Source organism: Choristoneura fumiferana, chromosome 9, assembly GCF_025370935.1.
Source record: "Choristoneura fumiferana chromosome 9, NRCan_CFum_1, whole genome shotgun sequence".
NCBI lineage: Eukaryota > Metazoa > Arthropoda > Insecta > Lepidoptera > Tortricidae > Choristoneura > Choristoneura fumiferana.
Window position 1 is genome coordinate 5,277,210 of NC_133480.1, and position 22,382 is coordinate 5,299,591.

General features: G+C 36.0%; 1 protein-coding gene across 1 annotated transcript; it reads left to right on the forward strand.

Annotated features, from left to right (window-relative positions):
- The first annotated feature begins 200 nt into the window (after positions 1–200).
- On the forward strand, positions 201–21,840 carry LOC141431037 (ras-like protein family member 10B). The gene is made up of 3 exons (XM_074092003.1): positions 201–383; positions 2,354–2,499; positions 19,152–21,840. Exons 1-3 carry the CDS (start codon positions 299–301, stop codon positions 19,764–19,766), a joined length of 846 nt encoding a protein of 281 aa, XP_073948104.1. The 5' UTR covers positions 201–298; the 3' UTR covers positions 19,767–21,840.
- The last annotated feature ends 542 nt before the right edge of the window (positions 21,841–22,382 follow it).

Here is a 22,382-nt window from a genome sequence, read left to right on the forward strand (position 1 = left end):
CTCCTGTGACGTCGGAGAGAGTGAGCGTACGTTTCCTGCGAAAGATTCCCGCCAAATTTTACGTTAAACGCGATGTTTTAATATTTAAAGTTTTATTGATCTGCAGATTAAGTGTCATTGTGTAGAAATATCTTTCAAGCTTGATCAGTGTTGTGGTTCGAAAATTTTCACAGTTGAGATTTTTGGTTAAGTGGAAATAAATTCGAAATAACATGTATAACGATTTATGAAATTGACTTAAAACTAGTATAATGTATAAGTATATTAAATACGTGTTGTGTTGTTTGGTAATTCAGAGATGAACAGATTTGATAATACGACGAAAAAGGACAAGGATGGGGACAACGCACGAGGAAATTGTACGAAACAAACTAAAATTCTCGGTGAGCCCGGATTATAATATGTAACGAAATCAAATCTTTTGTTTTATTTACATTGCGTTTAAAATATCCTGATTAATGAATATCGGCACTGACATTATACCTAGGGTAAATAATAAATATGTATGCAAAAAATAAGTATACCATACAATATTATACCAAACATTTCGACCAAAAGATTTTAGGAAAAAAAAATAGACCTTGCAAAGGGCAACCAAACAAATTATTTTAGCCAGACACTTTAGGCATGGTTCCTAAGGTGCTGGCAGCGTTCCATTTTTGAATTGCTTTTATTAATCCTGAGGACAAAATGGTAAAATAAAAATTACGAAACAACAATTTTTTAGGGTACGAGTACTTACCTCCCCTGCAGGTTTAGTGGCATTTAGGCAATAGGTATTTAATCTTCCACTGAGGCAAAGCCACGGGCAGAATCTAATTTGATATGTTTCTACGTCTTATTACACCTACAAGAAATTTCCAAAGCAGTAAAACTTCTAATGTAATAAAGTAATAAGTTTTAGAAAGCTTCCAGGAACGCTCTCGAAATTGAGTGTTTATGGAATTACACATTTATGTAGAAACAAGGTGTTGTTTCCGAAGTTACTTATCTGTATCATTTGCTAGAATGTTCTTAGAAATTCTCAAATTATTACATATATCTTTCTTCATTCCAAATGTGTTTGCAAAATAATATTTTTTATTTAAAAAACTGGCCAAGTGCTAAGCGGACTCGCGTACCGAGGGTTTCGTACAAAATCCTAAGCTAAATACACATAGTATGGGGCCATTTGAGATAGTTAGTAACATAGACAGAGAGTCATAAAAGATCTGATTTTTCAGTTTTCTGTGCTATAAGAGCTACTTGTATACCGCATTTCAAGTTTCTAGGACAACTGGAAATACCCTACTTGCGGGTTTTTCAGTAACTGCAATTAATATGGAAATATCTTTATCAATTTTCACTGTTTCAATTCAAAGGCTAGCAGATCTGAGTATTTGACATTAATTTTGGCTTAATATTTCTGTGCGTTCCTGAGGAAAGTCTCTTGACAGACGGACGGACAGACAGACGAGTCCATATTTCCTTTTGAGCTGCTAGGACTATATGTTACCTATGTGCATATCATGTAAAGTACGTACTTTGTGACCTGTAATCAAAAATTCAAGATGGAACAATCTAATTTACTAACACTCCGTTTTTTCCTGTCGTAATTAACTTACGAGACGAAAATAAAGTTCCATTTCAACATTAAAATGAAAATTTCATTTTGCCATTATCTGAGACTTCACTTTATCTTTATTGCTACTTGATTTTCTCGATGCTGAGCCGGGAATATTGATTCCAACTCGGAATGCTAACTTATGCCTTTGATCTCCCAACAAGATTTTTATTGGTTATTTGTAGTAGATAGTGAAACACTGCGTAGGTACCTACTCTACACATATATGTAAATAGGGTCACGATTATAATAAAATTACTTACTACCATTTTTTTATTCTTTACAGAATAAGTATGCTTGAATTTTATTTGTTCAAATACTGCACATCTTCACTGCTGCTGTCACTGCTTTTGGTGATCAATAAAGAATATTTGTATTGTATTGTATTTGTATTGTAATTATGTGTATTTTTATTATAATGTTTTACTCGTAAACTTCCTTGATTGTAAAACATAATAATTATTCTATGTTTCTGTTAATAACTACATTTTTAATACGAGCATTGTTTTATGACTATGACTATACAAACACGACACAAACTGTGAATGTGCTTCGGACTATACTGAGTGGCACAAAATTTGGCCCACTCTCCATACAAAATTACCTATAACTGCATACATTCGAGGGCCAGATTTCTTGCCGCTCAGTTTATTTTGGAGTCTTTTCTCAACTACACTCATTCATTTTTGTTTTGCTCGTCTTGTTTTGAAAATAAACTGATAACTTAATAAATACTTTCTTTTGTCGTAGAACTCGACCTGGACTATCTGGAGCGAGGGTCCGGTGGCACCATGACAGTGGGCGCCCCGAGCGTGGAGCCCAGCCCGGACAGCTTGGACCTCGTCAAAGTGGTGCTACTGGGCGCCCCAGCCGTGGGCAAGACCAGCATCATACAGGTGAAATTGATCATCTTCAATACCTACTTAAGCGTGTCACACACTACGCAGATACGATAATATTTTATCTGCGTATAATAACTTAATGATCTGAAACTATCACACACTACGCAGATACGATAATATACGAGACGATACATTCAGTCTAAATCCTTAAAACTGAGTAGACTTGTTTTTTGGTGCGGATTGTTTATACAGAATGTTTTCGTGTTTATCTCTTCTAGATTTACTCCTGTGCAGCAGGGCTCTCACATCAACCTGTATCTATCTGCAGATAAAATACTATACCATATTTATATCGGCAGATATTATACACAGATCAATTTATATACGCAGATAATATCTTTGCCATCTTTCGATATATGTCGGTGCCCACAGATATTTCATGGTAAAATATAAGTTATCTGCGCTGTGTGTGTTAGCTCATTGAATTGTATAGGGAGCGATATTGACAGATATGCGTTCAGATACAGATATCTTATCGTATCTGCTTAGTGTGTGCGCTTTAAAGATAAATTTATAAATAATTTTAAAAATAACAGAAAGTGAAATTGTTATGAGAGAGAGAGAGAGAGAGAGAGAGAGAGAGAGAAAGTAACATTTATTTACCTACCTAAACGTATTCGATAAACATAAAAATACCCTCCCCCCTTTATCCCTTTCAGGGCCTGTGGTTTTATCAATTTTTGTAGAAATGCTTTATTAGTCTGTAATTCTCGTGCAAAGTTGACATCTTTTTTGTCGACTTTTGAGCTCCTGTAATTCTGATATTACATATTAATATGAAAATTTGAAAAACCACAGGCATAAATAATTATGTCTAGTCCATACTAGTTTACAAAATTTCATCTCTGTTGCCTAGTTTTCAAATGAGACCGGGACTACATTTGTATGGAGAATGGAACGAAGAGAATTCTCTTAAATAACTAAATAAACCAATCGCAAGCAATATGTAACGTCGAACGGACTTCATGATACCTACCTACTAGCACCATCTGGCGATATTCCACCTGTCAGAAACCGTATACATATTAAAACTCTTAAAAGGCGACTAACGCCCCTTTTCGGCCGGCTTGATACAATCATACAACTGTACTGAGCGCGCGTGAATCATTTTTTCGCGAACCACAATTAATTGTCATTTTTGAAAAAAAAACGGTTAAACAGTTTCTCGGCCGTAAAGGGTTAGCCGACATTCGAAAATTTTAATTTGGCCTAGGATAGTGCCAATTGCAATTGACAAGTGGTACGCATAGTGAATGTGGCTATGATTATTTTTGTTTAAGCGTGGACGAAGCCAGCTACATTATTTCATTAAATATACAAATATCTTTTCACAATAGCTCAATCACATTCCTACTGTATTTTATGAACACTGTTCCAAATTTTAAAAAATCAGCTGCACTGTAAATCTGCAAAATTGGAGATAACCCTTTACTATGCTGTCGTCAGTGTAATTTATGTCAAAACTATAAACGTCAGTGGTTTAACTCTCTCAAATTCATTCTTAACAAATTTTCCGTCAGAATCCAAAGTGGGTAATACGGATCCAATTCCATTCACAAATGTGCTCGTAAACATCGTACACTGGGAAGAGTTCGCTTCGTAAATTATTCCGATCAAAAGTTTATTGCTTCTTGGGCGAATAAAATAAAAATGGTGGAGAAAAATGCTCTTCTTTTCTGTCTTAGAATATTTGAGATGAACAATAGGGGATTTATGACCATTTTTTTGTAGAAGCGGTGATAGTTTTTGGGATAAAGTAAACTTGGGCGATTAAGGAGTGCTTCCACGTTATCCCTGTTGCATGCTAAATCGATTCTATCGATATAAGTATAGCAACACCAGATAAAAATTGTATTTTTTTAATACTTTTTCATTGTAGGTTTTTGGCCTTATTCTATTCGCCCCTTCTTTCGTGCGCGCTACTGTTAAATACACGGCTGCCTGCCTTTTTAATTATTTTACCAGCTTCTCGGACGCCAGTGCCACAAAACCTACCTTAATAAAACAGTTCATTGTACAATCCGATCCAATATGAGATGAGATGATGCTAAATCGAAGCAATTAAAATGTACGAATGCCTATCAGTATCATATCCGATTTCGGTTCAGGTACGTTTCATACATTTTACTCTTGGCTTATATTATATTGGACTAGGTAATGTAAAATCACACCAAAGGGCTCCAAGTATTAAGTCCTTTTTGTTTTTTGTAGTACCTAGTTACTTACTAGTAAGGTCGTTTGAAGCCTTTATTATTTTATGTACAGTTCGAACTGTAACATAAGTATTATATTTCCTATAGAGTGTGACATACTTACTCGTAATTATCTGGAACTGCACAGTCTGTAGGTAGGTACATTTTTACGAGATTTTACTCATCCATTCCATTTTTTCCACTTCCAGTCTGGTCGTATTGACTTAAATTTGATATACATATGTAAAGTTATTTTTTTTTATTCGACTGGATGGAAAACGAGCAAGTGGGTCTCCCGATGGTAAGAGATCACCACCGCCCATAAACATCTGCAACACTAGGGGTATTGCAGACGCGTTGCGAACCTAGAGGCCTAAGATGGGATACTCAAGTGCCAGTAATTTCATCGGCTGTCTTACTCTCCACGCCGAAACACAACAGTGCAAGCACTGCTGTTTCACGGCAGGATTAGCGAAAAAGATGGTGGTAGCAATCCGGGCGGACCTTGCACAAGGTCCTACCCCCTGCAAAAACGACAATGCAAATGGACAATATAAATAACAATGCAAGTCCAGTCACAAAAAAAGCTTGTGGTAAAAATTAAATTAACAGACGCTTATGCTTATGCCCACCTTAGGGATCAAAAGAAATTACTCTTCCATAATAAAAAAGTGGAGGTATTATCTTTTAAATAGAATAATACCTTCTCATAGACATTTTCAATCAGTCAATCAATCATTCCAGCCTATATACATCCCACTGCTGGGCACAGGCCTCCTCTCAGGATAAAAGGGCTTGGGCCATAGTTCCGACGCGAACCCAGTGCGGATTGAGAACTTAACACACTCCTTTTAATTGCTTCGCAGGTTTAGGCAGGTTTCTCTCCTTCATTCCTTCACCGTTAAATTGTGGTTAATTTTAAATGTAATTTCGCACATGATTCTTGATAAACTCAAAGGTGCGCGCCGGGGTTTGAACCCACGATCCTCTGCTTGAGAGGCTTACTAGGCCACGAATAGTAATTTTGGATGGAACAAAATAGGTACGCGAAAAAATGAGTATCAATTGACTTGCTTGCCTCACATGTGATCAAAATGTAACCAACCGCTTCCACTCGTAGGTAAAAACCTCCCTAGAATGGTTGAAACAGCCATCACTCTCCCTTATCCCATTATTCGCGGTCGGCGCAGCATGTTAAAATGTTTAACATGTAGGATTTAGCTAGTGTTGTAACTAACGAATGAACTATCGATAATACCCAGGGAGCGAAACTTTGATGCCGGTGACAGCCGTATGACGTCAAGCTTCATACAGTGTTTTTATCTAGATTATAGATAATAACTAACAACTTTTGGCCTCTTTAGTTTACTTACGGATATTTTATTGACACTTGAGACGGCCAGTACTTATTTATAAAAACATCCTATTCGTCAATATGCGTCATAATGACGTCACCGGCATCAAAGTTTCGCTCCTTGACCACAGATAAAAAAGGTCATTTATTGCCACACTAACAAACCACAGTTAATTGAAAGTTAGAATTAATAGAATATCGTCCAGAAGGCAAAACAAATACTTATTAGATAGATTGTAGGTAAATCGCGAAATCTTAACCATTTAGTGTAAAAAACATGAAATTTGCCCCGGGTGTTATTCATTTAACGTAAATAAAGATTAAAATGTAATTTTTGGAAAACCCCATGTTAATTTAGTGGAATGCTGGAACCAATTTACGAAAAGTGAAGCAGCAGTAAAGGTTGTTTTAAGCTATCTACTTATTTAAACTACAAAGGACTAATGCTACTACGAATAATATAATGATACATATCGACAATATTAGTTTTTAAATAATACATGTCTTAGGGTTAATTGACTAGGATTACCTTTAGGTACTTATTTGTTTTTGGCAAGTTTTTTTAATTTCCTTTGTTATGTTTTAAGTTCGATAATTATGAAACTGTCAATGTCGATAGTTTTGCAACACTAGATTCAGCAACAGTCACTGACCTTTCAGTCAGGATTTTATCATGAAATAGTCGCATTTTGCAGGTGGTAGGACCTTGTACAAGGTCCGCCCGGATTGCTACCACCATCTTGCTAGCTAATCCCGCCGTGAAGCAGCAGTGTTTGCACTATTGTGTTTAGGCGTGGAAAGTAAGACTGCCGGTGAAATTACTGGCACTTGAGGTATCCCTTCTTAGGCCACTAGGAGGTACCCCTGTTGTTGCAGATGTTTATGGGCGGTGGTGATCTCTTACCATCAGGAGACCCACTTGCTCGTTTGCCATCCAGTCGCATTATAAATTCAGTTAACGGTTAGGGCAATTATGAATGAACAAAAACGAATATTCTTGATATTTCATCATCATCATTTCAGCCGTAGGAAGTCCACTGTAGGACATAGGCCTCCCCCATAAACCTCCAGTCGCTTCGGTTGGCAGCGGCCTGCATCCACCGTGAACCCGCGGCTATAACCAGATCATCCGTCCATCTCGTTGGCGGACGTCCTACGCTGCGTTGCCAATCCGCGATCTCCACTCGAGAACCTTTCGGCCCCAACGACTATCTGTTCTCCGTGCTATATGGCCCGCCCATTGCCACTTCAACAAGCTAATTCGCTATGTCGGTGATCCTTGTTCTTCTACGTCTTGTTCTTGATGTTTGTGTATTTTTATTTATCAATTCAAATAAGTATGTTTTTTTTTTATTTTTTTTTTCGACTGGATGGCAAACGAGCAAAAAGGTCTCCTGATGGTAAGAGATCACCACCGCCCATAAACATCTACAACACCAGGGGTATTGCAGATGCGTTGCCAACCTAGAGGCCTAAGATGTGATACCTCAAGTGCCAGTAATTTCACGAAGTGAAATGATTTATTTACTTTATTTTGTTCAATTATGTGTATACATACATAAAAAAGAACTTACCTGAGATATCTCAACTAACTATAACAATGAATATTATAAAAATGTTTATCATCTGTTGCCTAAATGAAATGAATTTTATATTGGTAAGCTAACAGATGTTATAGGTCGTTACAAGCACATTGATTTATTCGCAAAACTATGCAAACCTTGTACAATAGCTATTAGGTAATCATTTTGATAATCATTACTCCTGTCTCTATCTATACCTTCCGCCGCCTAACTTTGCCTAAAAGTTCATTGCCCCGACTAGTACCACAAAAACTATAAAGGTATAATTCCAATAATTGAATAGGCACTATACCGTTAAGCGATTCGAACACAATCCGGGAGTAACGTTAAGACGTCGCATAAAAAATGTATCTCAATAATGCGTCAAAACTGAGTATTTAGTAATGAACTTTTAGGCAGATTTATATGGCGCGTGGTAAATAACGATTCTTTTCGCAATATCTCAATCCGCGTTCTCACCGACACATGCCTAAAAATACTTTTAGATCGCAGCCACAGATTACTTAGTTTTTTTTTTTTCTAGAGGGAAAATGACTTATGAGCTCCATCGATCAAACCCCAGACCCTTGCGACCTTTTCTTTGCTTTATTGTGAACTGAATTGTAAAGGAATAGTTTCTTTTCTCTGGAAGTACACTCCCGTATACCTTTTAGGTTGATGTATAGCGCTTAAAATGTGACCCTGACACAGGGGATGATTCAATCGTCTTGTCCCTTTCCGAAATATTGACTCATGGTATCTTGAAAGTGTTTTTTTATTATTTAATCAAAATAATAGAAAAATGAAATAATAATTGATAAAATGAGATGGTACACAATTAAATGAAACTATCGCGAAAGTGGAATGATTTTTTTCGTGACTGTTCACCAATATTCATTGGTCTGTCATAAAAAAGGGTCAAATTTCTGTACAAGTTAATTAGAACATTTCGGAAGACAGTTAGTCTCAATTTCATTCACTTTACCTACCTGCTTTCTTACATAATAATAATTAAGTAAATAAATGTTAATTTTAGGTTCCAAACCCCATACTCATAATTAGTTACATTCTTACAAAAACGTTATTTTTTGCAAATCAGACTTATAATACCTTTTTATAGAAATGTTCTAAAACTACAAGGTTTTCAAAGAAACGTATTTTGCCACAACGGGACGGAATCCTTCTTAAGCGAATCGGACTCGCACTTGGCCAGTTTTTACTTGACGCCAGTTGTTTATTTATTCAGTTCAGTTTCTCCATACAAAATTAATTTATGCACCGATTTCCTTAAGCCTCAGATGGAGTGTTAAATGTTGTGTAAGTCTTGTTACTTTTAAATGTTATTTTTGTGTTTTATTTTATCTAAATACATTAAAGAATTATACAATACATTTTTTTTTGTGGGGCACTGCGCCTATAGACATCATCAGGGGTTTTTCATATTTTGAGTGTGACCTTTATTAATTTTTAACTGACTTCAAAAAAGGACCAGTACTTATATTAATTCGTTTGAATTTTTATAATTAGGTAAGTTTGGGTTTTTCTTACTTGCAATGATTAAGATGAACAAGAGGACGTCCCTATTTTCTTTGTCAGTTTTGTTACTTTATTTCGTTACATTTTATATGAATCGTCACAAAATGGACATATAAAAATTGTGTGAAGGTACACTTAAAATGAAAACCCTTATCGACGGCAGCACTGAATAAAAAAAATGTAACAGAATTGAACCGACTACAAAAAACCATGGAAATATTTTTCTATCAGTCTGAAGTCCGTGCCTCAGCACGAGCCAGCAGGAGTGATTTAGCCCAATATAATATAGTATGTAGGTGATGTAGACGACTATAGTTCTACTCCTGCTGTCTTCTGCTGAGGCACCGACTTCAGACTGGTAGAAAAATATTTTCATGGTTTTTTTGTAGTCGGTTTCTATTTTTGTAATATGGGTAAGGCCGCGAAATTTTAACCAATGTGACATAGAAATAACATAAAAAAAATACGTGACGTTACCATAAAACGTAACGCAAATTTTTATAAAGCCTAGATCAAACTGGTAAAAATTCCCATTAGATAACGTATGTATGAAAAAAAAAATACATGTCATATAATAAAGTGAAGTTTTTATTTTTACTAGAACTTTCTGACGATACTGATCTTAATCTGTCCTATATGAGATCTATAGAGCTAAACATGAGAATGTGGAAGTAGAAGTACCCTCTAGTTGACGAACATCTTTCCAAAAGTGTATCTTTACATGCCTCTCTAACACTGACAATAAGGTGCACATTTATAAGCATAACGAATTTGGATGTGGTTTTTTTTTATTCGACTGGATGGCAAACGATCAAATGAATAAGAGATCACCACCGCCCATAAAAATCTGCAACGCCAGGGGTATTGCAGACGCGTTGCCAACCTAGAGGCCTATGATGGGATACCTCACGTGCCAGTAATTTCACCGGCTGTCTTACTCACCACGCCGAAACACAACAGTGCAAGCACTGCTGCTTCACGGCAGGATCAGCGAGGAAGATGGTGGTAGCAATCCGGGCGGACCTTGCACAAGGTCCTACCACCTAGTTGTGGGCATGCTTGTGACTTTACAAGCTATTAAATACCTCAAAGAAATGGCCAAAACCCTAAATCACAGGTTTTACCAATTTAGGAAGTAGTATCTTAGTTGAGTGGACAATGTAAAAAGATGTTTTTGGAAATAAATTATTATGATTATTAAGTTTAGGTAACAAATGAACTAAGTAGGTAAGTGAATCTCTCTGTTTGTCTCTCACTTTAAATACGCTATGCATGTAGCAGGACGTGAACACAGAACTCGCCACAATTCTCTTGTGCCGATCCCTGCACCTACAGATTAAAATTTATTTAACTTCAAAATATCCATCTAACTAACTTACTGTGCGTGCAGTCATTGGAAACCTAATAATAAACTGGTGTAAGTTAGAATTTTTCTGTGTGAACTTTCCTTTACCACATTTTTTCGTTACGTTATGTACAAAATACGTAGCATTTTGTAAAAATGTAACGTAATCGTAACGAAAGTGTAACGTATTTTATACAAAAAATCGTTTATCATGGTGAATAACGACATTTTGAACATAATAACACATGCCACTTACATGGAAAAGATTACCCTATCGTATGAAAAAACAACCAGTTAAAAATAATCACTACTTACCCTTAAAATCGAACAAGCACTTTCGACGTTTTTTCGAAAAAAAACCTCCGCGTCACTTTTGATGGCTGTTTGTCAACAAACTGATGAGATTTATTTATCTCATCGATGTTGCCCTATTAGAGTATTAGTTGCCAGTGTACAAAAACAAATTTCTACCGAAATTGGCGTTAAAGGTAGCTTAATTAAGCGTCACCTAAGTATTCGTAACGAAAACGTGGTTTTTTGGCACGTGAAAAGAAATAAATATAAAACATGAAAATTATTTGATTATCATGATTCCGCAATCGGTAGGACTATCGTTATATCATAAAATTTGTTTAAACAAAATCATGATCATGAGAAGTTAAATAACATGAAAATAATAAGGTATTAAGTACTCGTGGTCAAAAAAAATAGTCAATTTTCGTTACGTTTTGGACGGTAATATATTTTTATTATTTTTTTAAAAGGGTTTAAATCAATTATCTCATTTGCGACCTTGAGAGTTTATATCGTGTCATATAATAAAAAAAAATTAAACCTCTATGTGTTATCAGTTTTTTTTTAGCAGCGTTCCAAATTTGAAACGTCCAAATTGGTCAAAATTCGCGGCCTTACCCATATATAAGTTTAGTTTCTTGGTTGCACAAATTTTGACCTCTTTATAAGTTGAAAATACAAACTGAAATAAAGATGTGCCACACCACTGCTGGACCGTAAAAGTAAAAATTTGGAATTGAAATAAAAAATACAAAAAGATTCCAAAAAAAACAATCTTAACTACGCTCCGTTGATTTTATTTCAATATTATCATCTCAAATTGGCAGCCTATTTTCTCTAGTGTGTAACCGACTTCAAAAACAGAAGATTATCAATTCTATTCCATGGATGCCAGTGTATATCGCACGATATTTCTCGCATCGTCTAAATAAGGTTTTACGCGGTGTTTGTAAGCCAAACCAGACAATTTTCCGTAATGGAAATGGATATTAAATTATAATATGACGCGACATGTAATATAGTAGGTAAATTGCTCGCGTAATGCCGTCTCGTATGGGGATCGTTAGTCGTGCGTGACTTAGGTATGGCTATATTAGGTTGCAGGGGGTTATTCTGAGCTTAGGGAGGCCTGACAGTGATTCGGAGAATGACGCCATTTTGTGTAATTCTACAGGATGTCTCCAGGGGGCCATGGGGCTTTAAATTCAAATTTCGGTTCTACTCACAAAACTAAGCTACTCTTGTTTTGAAACATTTTCAAAAAACTTAAATTTATATCATTTATTGATCCTCAAAGTTTAATTGTCAAATCAGTCTATCGGACATATTCATATTCATATTTATTCATTCAAATGCATGCTCATTATATTAATAGATGGTAGTAAATTAAATTGTGGTGTTTTCGCTGTCTTTTGGTATGGGGGCCTTGAAATAACTCTTGATATCTCCAAGACAAACCAATCAATGTGCCGTCGATTTAGTATTGTATCGCATACATTGAAAATTAAATTTAATTTGTATAAAAAAAAAGAAATTAACAATGGTCACATTTTATTAAATTAGCAGAACAAAAGTAGCTCAGTTATGCGACTACAATCAAACCCTGGATTTAAAGCCCCATGGTCAGAGACTCCGTGTATATGTCGGCGGCCGATCGTAAAATCCGCCAGATCACGAAATTCCTAGGCATATCGTGAAATGCCGCCATTTCATGAATTGGCTAAGGGACATCCGCCATATCGTTGATAACTCACCGTTTAGCGATTTGCCTAGCGACGTTTAGGCAGATCATGAAATTCCTAGGCATATCATGAAGCGCCGCCATTTCATGATTTGGCCAGTTCAGGCAGATCATGAAATTCCTAGGCATATCATGAAACGCCGCCATATCGGTTCTGGCACTTCGCCGGCCGCTGCCGCGGCACGCTCGCTTCGCTCGCTCGGCTCGTGCGTCGTAATCACAATGAATACTAACCACTCCTCGCTTCGCTCGTCGTACCTAAATTTTTCTATATAAATAAATAACAACTAGTGAATACTTTATTTACCAACAAAATTCTAAACCTAAAATACGGGCAGACGTCCACGGTTTTTTCACATTGTGCACAGAATCCGTTTGATTCACATAAAAAGAACGGAGCTGATGTTCAAAAGCTTCTTTTGCACTTCTATTTTGAATTCAATCACTATTTTCGGTTTAAAGATCATTTTGTTGACGCCGACATTTTTTCACGCGCTAAACAAACACGGGCGGTCAGCTGGTCACGGCCGCCATTGCATACGCAGCGCCACCAGTGGCCAAATTAAAAACTATTTTACGATGTCCCGGTATAGAGCTAGGAATATCGACGAATGCGTTGCTCTAATCGATCTGCCGTATTATTTCTCAGGCGCATCGTGATATGCCTGGCCAACGTTTAGGCATATCATGAAATGGCGGCGTTTCACGATATGCCTAGGAATTTCGTGATCTGGCGGATTTTACGATCGGCCGCCGACATATATAATTAATAATCCCTTGATCCTACTATTATAATATCCTTCGAGTAATAGTACATTACTGCAGAGTGCAGTAAGTAAGCCATCCTGGACGTGTAGAAGTTTGATGGCCGAACCGCCAGGTGAGGCCAGCAGTGATACGAGGCTAGGATGGCGATTACTGGTCGAAGCTTGTATAGTGCTTTTCTCAAAAATGATGATGATGGTGATAATGAAATGACTGATTATGATTATGATGTGATGATGATGGTGATGGTGATAATGATGATTATGATGATTGATGATAGTTGATGGTGATGATGTTGATGATGATTGTTAGTCATGGTGAGGATGATGTAATGATGATGATGATGATGATTGATGATGGTTGACGGTGATAATGATGATGATTGTTAGTCATGGTAATGATGATGATGATGATGACGATTGATGATGATGATGATTATTATTATTAGTCATGGTGATGATGATGGTCGTTGCTAGTGATGATGATGATGATAGTGATGATGAAGATGATAAGGATGACATGGAACCATTTCAAAACACCCAACACTGCCGCTCGGCCCGCGCGCTGTTTGTGATGTGACGGGTTCTAAATTTTAAAAGGAACCCGTTAGGTACTGTCCAGGAAGTAATTTCATACTTACGAAATGAGTATGTTTGTTAACCGTCATCTCGTGATTTTAGGTCGTCCTGTTTTCCTACTACTGGAACCTTGCAACTCCAGCATTTGATTGTTTGAAAAGATGGGAACTGGGTCTTTGCAACACATTGCTACTTCAACAAGAGGATTTCCCTGTCAATTGGATTTTTATTTGCCAATTCCCATAGCTTTGTGCTTGTAATAGTTTGTGGGCGAAAACAGGGCTAATAGAAGATCTAATACTCCTCCATTTAACGGAATAGTTGAGCGTAACATCAAACTCTTTCGAACCTTTTAAAATCTAATTTTACTACCAAAATAGAAACATCAACCAAGCTAGAATATTCCATTCCATTCTAAAAGCAAAGGCTTAAGGAGGAGTATTTCGTCATAGAATAAGACACCGGCCTGTATAAGTGTTATGTTATCTCATCGTTACTAAGCTCACCCATAAAACAGGACCTATTAGTGAGATAGTGAGACGACGGAGTCCTGTAATAAGTAAGAAAGATAAAGATAGAGAAAATACAGGGACACCGAGAAATATAGGTTCTCAGATGATTGGAACGAGTTAAGGCGCTTACTTGTCGAGTTTCCTTTTCATATCTTTACAATAAATAAAAATACTTAATTTATTTATAAAATACTAGCCGTTTCCCGCGACTCCGTCCGCGTACAATTTGGTTATCGCTATCCCGTGGGAACTATGCAATTTTCCGGGATAAAAACTATCCTATGTGCTTCTCCGGGGCTCAATCTATCTGTGTACCGAATTTCATCTAAATTGGTTTAGCGGTTAAGACGTGATGAAGTAACAAACAAACAAACAAACATAAACAAATAAACAGACTTACAAACTTTCGCATTTATAATATTAGTAGGATTTGACACTAATAAGCTATGTCATTAGCAAGTAATAAACACAGGCTTAGTTTTTCCCGGAAAAATGCAGGACTCCCTCGTAATGCAGACAAAGTCGCGAGCAATAGCAAGTTGCTTGTCGAAATGAAAAAAGCGTTCTATTATAAAGCGGAAACTGTGAACGAGCAATTAGGAGCCATCGGAAAAAAAACAGTTGTCAATTTAGGAAGCGTGAAAAAACTGTATTGTTACTGTTTTTGTATTGTCAGCTTATGGAGTCCCTTTTCCGCTTCGTTGGTTCTTTTCGCGTTAACTGACAGAAGTCTTGACATTAAGAAGCATTGATTAGGGTCTTTAAATTTAATCATTATAATGCGAGGGGAGCGACGTGACAACGAATTTGCTACGAACAGCAAATTTCATTGAGAAAATTGCAATTACATTTTAAGGCAGTACTTGCTCTAGAATTTTCTAGCAGAGGCAGAAGTTTTCTATAGATGGGCAATGAATCTAGCATTAGACACTAAACAGCCTTTATCACAGTTTAGATCGTATAGCATTTATTCAATTTAGGCTATAACAAACACTCACGAATGTTAAAAATCTACCACTACCGTTTCTAAGAAACCTCTGTTAAGGAGACACCCACAAAAAAATCAACGAGTAATATATTTATGTTTTAAAACATATTTACAATGGTTTTTAATGACAACAGGTACAGTACTCGTAGATTTACTATTTGAAGAAACCCAATGCAGATAGGAATTATTTCCGAAAATCCCTGTCTATAATAATAATCATGGATTCTGTATTACGCCTTAGATATTAATGTCGTCTTGACAATAGTTATGAACAAAATTTGCTATGCTAGAAACTGGAAGTATGAAATACCGCATAGGCTACTTTTTGTACCTACCAAAATTTCACCAGAATATGAATAAAATGTCAAACTTCCAACCACTACGATTAGAGAAATGAAATTACGAGTGTTTTTTTAAGTTTGATGTCGAAATAAAGTAATTATGTCTATGTCTTTTGTCTATGTCTTTAATTAAATTCACGATGTAATTTTCGAGATTTTTTTTTATGAAATTTCGTACTTAATTTCTATTCAATTGCTAGCTTTGATGAGTCTAATTTATTATAATTTAAATTATTTTCCATCTCAAAGTCACGCATCTTATTAAGCTTTATTTATGTTAGAGATATTACGACAACAAACAGTTGTCTTTTTGATCATTCCGCCACACCTCACGCCCCAGTGACACCCACAACGCTGTTATTTCTACTTTGGCACCTTTTCCGTCAAGATCCACCCACCCGTGAAACTTTTATGTGGATACGAAAGACGCAGATGTAAAAGAAAACGTATAAGTAACGTAAGAAATTTAAGTTTGCTATGTTGTCTATAAAACTAAGTATTTGTCGTCGCTACTTTGAAAAAATATCGTATTTTAATCTGTCATCTCCCAGGATAACAGGATCAAAGGAATTTCGGCACAAATTTGTGCCTCTGGGAGAGGACAGGTTAAATCGATACGTCAGCAAAGATACCTTCGTTATAATCTTAAAGTTCACTCAGAAAAGTTATTTTAAATAATAATTTTTTAATAATATTTTTAGTTAAGTACTTACCTACTCAAATTCGGGCTAGCACCGCTGTGTATTCAAAATTCATATGCGACATTACTTTTAAAATTTACCGCGACCTTTATCGTAGAGGAAAACATCGTATAAGGAAACTCGCACCAACCTGCGAAGCAATTCAATGCCATGTGTGAAGTTCCCAATCCACACTGGGCCCACGTGGGGACTACGGCTTAAGTCTCTAATTCTAAGAGTAAGGCTGTACCCAGCTGTGGGACGTACATATATAGGCAGGGACATCGGAATACTGGGAATAAAAGTTAGGATTCAGTCCTAACACATTTCTTCACGAATGCTGTTTATTATCTGACTTATGGCATAGATAACAAAAAAAACACATTAGGTATATCGAATTCTTTTGAATAATATTCGCTTGCTCTCGTACCAGTATAGAATTGTATAATATACATAAACTGAAGAGCCACTAAGTAATGCAAGTCCATGAAACTTGGACGTTCGACACGTCACAATGTGCTATTGTGTCTGTACTTTTATAAAGATTGCTTCAAAAAGTGCAAATTACTGTTCTGTCGTCCGAATGTAAATGACTTTTAAATTTTGCCACACTTTAATTGTGTAGAAAACTTGAACAATTTTTAACGTGGGTTTCAATAAATACATAAGGTAGGTATTGTGTAACCATTGGAATTACGAAAAGTTGTCATTTATTTTTAAAACTTTGTGCGCTGGGTCTTAGGACATTCTAAATTTCGCTAATTTGGATTTATCTCTGAGTCAAACTAAATAATTCCAGCAAAACAAACGCATACTGCAGAATCCCGAATAATATTCCAGTAAAGCCTGCACCAACGTCCATCTCAATTGGCCATCGCAGATATCATAGCTCAGCGAACTATTCGAGCACAGTGCCAAGAGTGGAAAAGAGTTAAAATACTCAATAGTTAATATCTCATTGTAGGATAGCGGTTAGTTCCAATGGAAATGCCGAAAAAAGTTGTTAATAATGTCCGGCTACGGCTTATGGAATCGCAAATTTCGGGCTAGTGACTATCGCTGAAACAAACTAAGTAAAACACAGCTGAGATAAATGCGAATCCCGTTGACCATCAGTGGTGTAGCGGTATAGCACGCGGTACGGATTACCGAGGACCTGGGTTCGATTCCCAGTGATGGTCTTATTTTTCTGTTTTTTCTGTGCATCTATATTTCAGTTTGTATTTTCAATTTAAAATACTCCGTCTCTAATCCAACTAGTCACTGTGAACTTACAGTCTAAGAAATTAGTCGTACTCATGAATATTTTATATCCACTCTATTTGAGAGCAAGCTGGTGTAAGGGATTAAACCAACCGCACTGCTAATCGCTCCGCTAGCCTCATACTAGTGCGAGGCCGGATTGTTTAACGCGCAGAAACTTTATCACATTTACCATTTCTTAACTTCAAACTATCCAGCTTAACAGAAAGAAGTAGTAAAAGCCATTGTGATTCCGAGTGCGTGTAAGAGTAAAGAGTATGCAGAGGCACACTTAGAGCGAATTTTTTCTTTTTCTTTCGGAGCCATCGAGTTGGTCATCCATCACTGTTTTGTTGAAGTTATTTCATTTACCACATAATATCAGCATCTTTATCACATAATAAGTTTGAAACTTGTTGCTATGGAGGAGCGGGGCTTCCTGACACAGGTTTGCATACCTACTAGGAAGTTCCAATCACTGATGTCAAATAGACTTAAGTTTAAAGTAAATAAACAATTTTCATTTTCATTCATTTCATTTCATCAGCCTGGTCTTCAGCGTACCTTTACTTTTGGAGTGTAATTAAACTTACTCTGGTTTTTAACGACGTACGTACGTGAATATGTATATCATCAAATAAGTAGGTATGTCAACTTTATCTTCCTAAAGTAATTCTACATAGGATGGCCTTGAGTCACAGCATAATAGGATAGTGTAGCCATAACATGCATCTAGTACGATATTTGTCATAACAACTACCTAAAGTCGAGCTGACTTGAGAAGGTATAGTTTCCATATTTGACAGTCAAAGTAAAACAGTTTTACACTTACAAGTCTCCTTAAATCAGAAATAAGATTGCAAATTTCAACGCCTGTCAATGTACTCGTAATTTTGTTATCTAAACAGTACATTTAAGTACACACACTCACATAGATTAGTTGTTTCTCTCTTTTTATTTATTTGCTGCCCTGCGTGGTTAGTGTGAGCCTGTTTAGTTAAAAATATTATTTTCTTGAAAGACTTGTCTCTCGTGACTAAAAAGACAGAATTACTGAGTAATTAACCAGCTGGCTTTAAAGTAATGAATTTGTTTAGACTTTTTTTTCACGGTGAACTTAGAATCTCCTTTTAAATTTTACACTTCACCTCGAAAGTCTACTATTACGTTTTCAACCAAAGTTTAGCTTATTTACTGTTTAAAAAAAATGAAAAAGAAACAAAACGGATGAAAACCGGTCGACTTTAATACTTTTACTATTTAGACAAATTTTATGTCTTTTTCTTTGTAGTTACAAACTACAGATCGCCCCCGGTCTGAAACAAAGATATTCCATCGCCTTTGTACATCTTCTTCCCTTTTTATCTATTAATTTGTAATATTTTATGAACAATAAAGAGTTATTGTGTAATACAACGTGCGTTATTAGGCGATATTACGCAAAAAAACTACCTTTTCTATATTCTAAGACAGCCCCGCAAATGACTGTTTTAATTAACGTCTTTTTTCTTTTCAGCAATTCGTCTGGAGCGACTTTTCCGAAGAGTACATACCGACGGACCGCAAACACACATTTTACCCCTCGGTGATCATAAACGAACACCTCTATGAAGTGAAAATAACAGACGTGCCCGTCATCCCCTACTTTCCCATCAACTCCTACTATGAATGGGCGCACTACCGCTTCTACGGTCTACGAAACGCCACCGCGTACATCTTAGTCTTCGATTTATCCAACGTCGAGACGTTCCAATATATCCGCACGCTACGAGACCAAATGGTCGAAAGCCGGGACATGAGAAACGTACCAGTTCTCGTTGTTGGGAACAAACAAGACTTGCTGTGTAGCAACACGCCATCGGCAGCCAGCGGGCTCCAACAGTTGGCAATAGCTGAAAGTGCCTGCGGAGACTCGAGAGAGAAGCGACGTAATATCGTCAACCTTGTCCGCAAACACTGGAAGTGTGGTTACGTTGAGTGCTCTGCTAAATACAACTGGAGGGTGATAGCTGTGTTCAAAGAACTCATGGAGATGATTGACGCTCTAGAATGGAGTGGCAGCGGTAAGAGCTCCGAGCCACCCCCAGATTCGTCCGCTGGAGCATCAGAGAATAGATGTACTGTTACTTAGCACCATACTATGAGTTATAAAAAACGATTGAAAGAAGAATTGAAAAGGTTCTGTTGATGGACAATGTTTAGTGAAGTATAGTGACGAACGCACACTAGAATAGTTACGTTGTCGATGTTGAGCATAGTTGAGTAAAGAGTTAAATATATAAGTAATAAGTTTTTGCAAATATAACTTAGTAGGCGTGCTTGTACAGGACAGCACGGGTATGTTAAAATGTTTTAAACTTTCACGATTCTCACTCAGAACTAATATATTTCGGGACTTGGTCACGAGTACTATTTATTGGTAGAATTACCTCGACGTTTCGACCATATTGCAGCGGCCGTGGTCACGAGTCAACTCACGACAATTTTAGTAAATGGTAAAAAAAAGAAAGAAAAACAGTTATTGCCACAAAACACATTAAATAAGATTTCATACAGAATCTAAGTTTCCAATTTGTGACAATGTGTGATACCTAGTAGTCGTGATTAAGTCCCGAAATATATTAGTTGTGTGGTTTATGTTTCTAATAAGTGCTAATCATGATTGGTAATGCATCATAATACCGCAATGGTCTAAAATATTGTGTAGGTAAAAATTTCATTAGTCTTCTTAGATTTTTTTTTTACTTCGGTATTATGATGCGTACCAACTCAATTAAGTGTTTTACTTTCCTACATATACCTGTATTCTCTGGAATTCAGTAAATTAATCAGCCAGTGATTGTGTTATTTCAACTAAATAACACTTGTCAATGTTTTTCAAAAAAAAATATTGAGTGAGTGCAAAGTGTATCACGGCAAAGACCTGACGTTATCTAGAATAAAAGGTTTCAGCGATAAGTTTTTGTTAAAAATTTCATTTTTAATACAAGTTATTTTGCTATTGTACCAAGTTTTAAGTCTATGCCAGTATGCCACCTTTGAACCTCCTCTCTGTGAAGATGATTCTGAATAAAACGAGAGAATTTCACTGCCCGATTTTTGTATTGTCACCAGAGTTAAGTAGGTATGGCAAATTTCAGCTCAACCGGATACCGGGAAGTGGCAGAAAAACAGTGTGCAAATTTTGAAATCACGATTTACAAAGTTACACGTACTTATACGTATTATATTGTATTCCGATCCAATTTATGACAAGCGTAAACAAAGACGCGATTAACCCGCCAGACCATAGACATTTAGTGATGTGAAATATCGCAAAATAATGAATCTGTTCAGTGAATCGATTATTTATTAATTGAACAGATCAGCGTTTTTTTGTCTATTTATTATTTACAATACTTGATTTAATTCCAAAGACTGTTTATTCAATTATAAAAGCAGTAACTATTTTTTATTTTTAAGGAAAGTAATAAAAATCGCTTATTCATCCGCGCATTAATTGATTTTTAAAATGTCAAATTTTCCACCATCTCTACGCTAGTCCATAAGATGCTAAGATTATAAAATACACATGTTTCAATCAAGTAAGTAATAACGTCAGATTTTGACAATGATTTTTCAAATGATTTTTTATTATTGAAATCAAGTGGATTTTGGTAAAAAAATGATTAGACATCTAGTTAAAAGACACGAATTATAGATAAATGTGTTATTGATTCGATCCAGTGAGTGTTTATTCAATAATTTTGATGAAATCGGTTTTTTTACACTTTTAATAAATTGCATAGGCAAAACGTATACATACACACTTTGCAAGTATATTATAAAAAAAACTTTACAATGGAGTATTCATTGGACTTACTCAATCACTAAATAGAACATTCTAGATTAATTTTGTGATTTACTTTGTATTTTTTTGACTTATTGATTGATTGTGTTAACTGTTTTTATGCTGACAAAATGCCAACTGTATTAAATATTATTCAAAAAATCTTATGACAGCTTCATAAATCAAGTTAGCTAAGTATTTATCTATAGAAAAATCTAACTTAACTTAATCTTTACTTGTAAGACTTTTTGAATTATTTTAGGTAACTTCTTTTCCAGGGTACTTTTGTACTTTTGTACTCAAATCTATCAAAAATAAAGTACATCTAAAATAAGCTAACTTACTCTTGAAATATGCAATTTATTTGGATTTGAAATATGAAAATATTTATATCATGTACAAACATTTTGTTTTGAGGAAATGTTTGCTGCTCTGCCAATATACGCTGTAAAAAGCAAACATCCTGTTTCCATGTATTGAACGAACGAACGATTGCTCGCTTAGAACTGTTTAGAACACTAGAAAATGCAGTTTTAGTTGAGGCCCAACAAAACCCCCATAAAGTGTCAAAATCAGATCTATAAAGTTTTTTTTTCCGGCCTAATAAGGGTTTCTATGACTGGCTACGAGTAGTTGGCGCTAGTATCCATTATGAGGTGAGTTTGACAACTTTAACATTTGTGTGACGTTTGTGATTGGTTAAATATTTAACAAGACTAAAACGTCAAACGGACGTCACGATACTACCGCCATCTAGCGATATTTCGCATGTCAAGGGATATTCAGCGTTTTCGCAGCGTTTTTTTTCGTCATTACCATTTCGGCATGTTTTATTTAAACAGATGATGCTTAGGGTTAAATTTTTATGAAAAACATAAACAATACTAGTAAACAATATAATGCTAAATCTTGCGTGAT

What these genes read in the sequence shown, in the direction of transcription:
- LOC141431037 (XM_074092003.1), top strand. Translation starts at nt 299, where the DNA reads ATGAACAGATTTGATAATACGACGAAAAAGGACAAGGATGGGGACAAC. An exon ending in GAAACAAACTAAAATTCTCG is followed by an intron (nt 384 to 2,353) that starts GTGAGCCCGGAT and finishes CTTTTGTCGTAG; the next exon opens with AACTCGACCTGGACTATCTG. An exon ending in GCAAGACCAGCATCATACAG is followed by an intron (nt 2,500 to 19,151) that starts GTGAAATTGATC and finishes TTTTCTTTTCAG; the next exon opens with CAATTCGTCTGGAGCGACTT.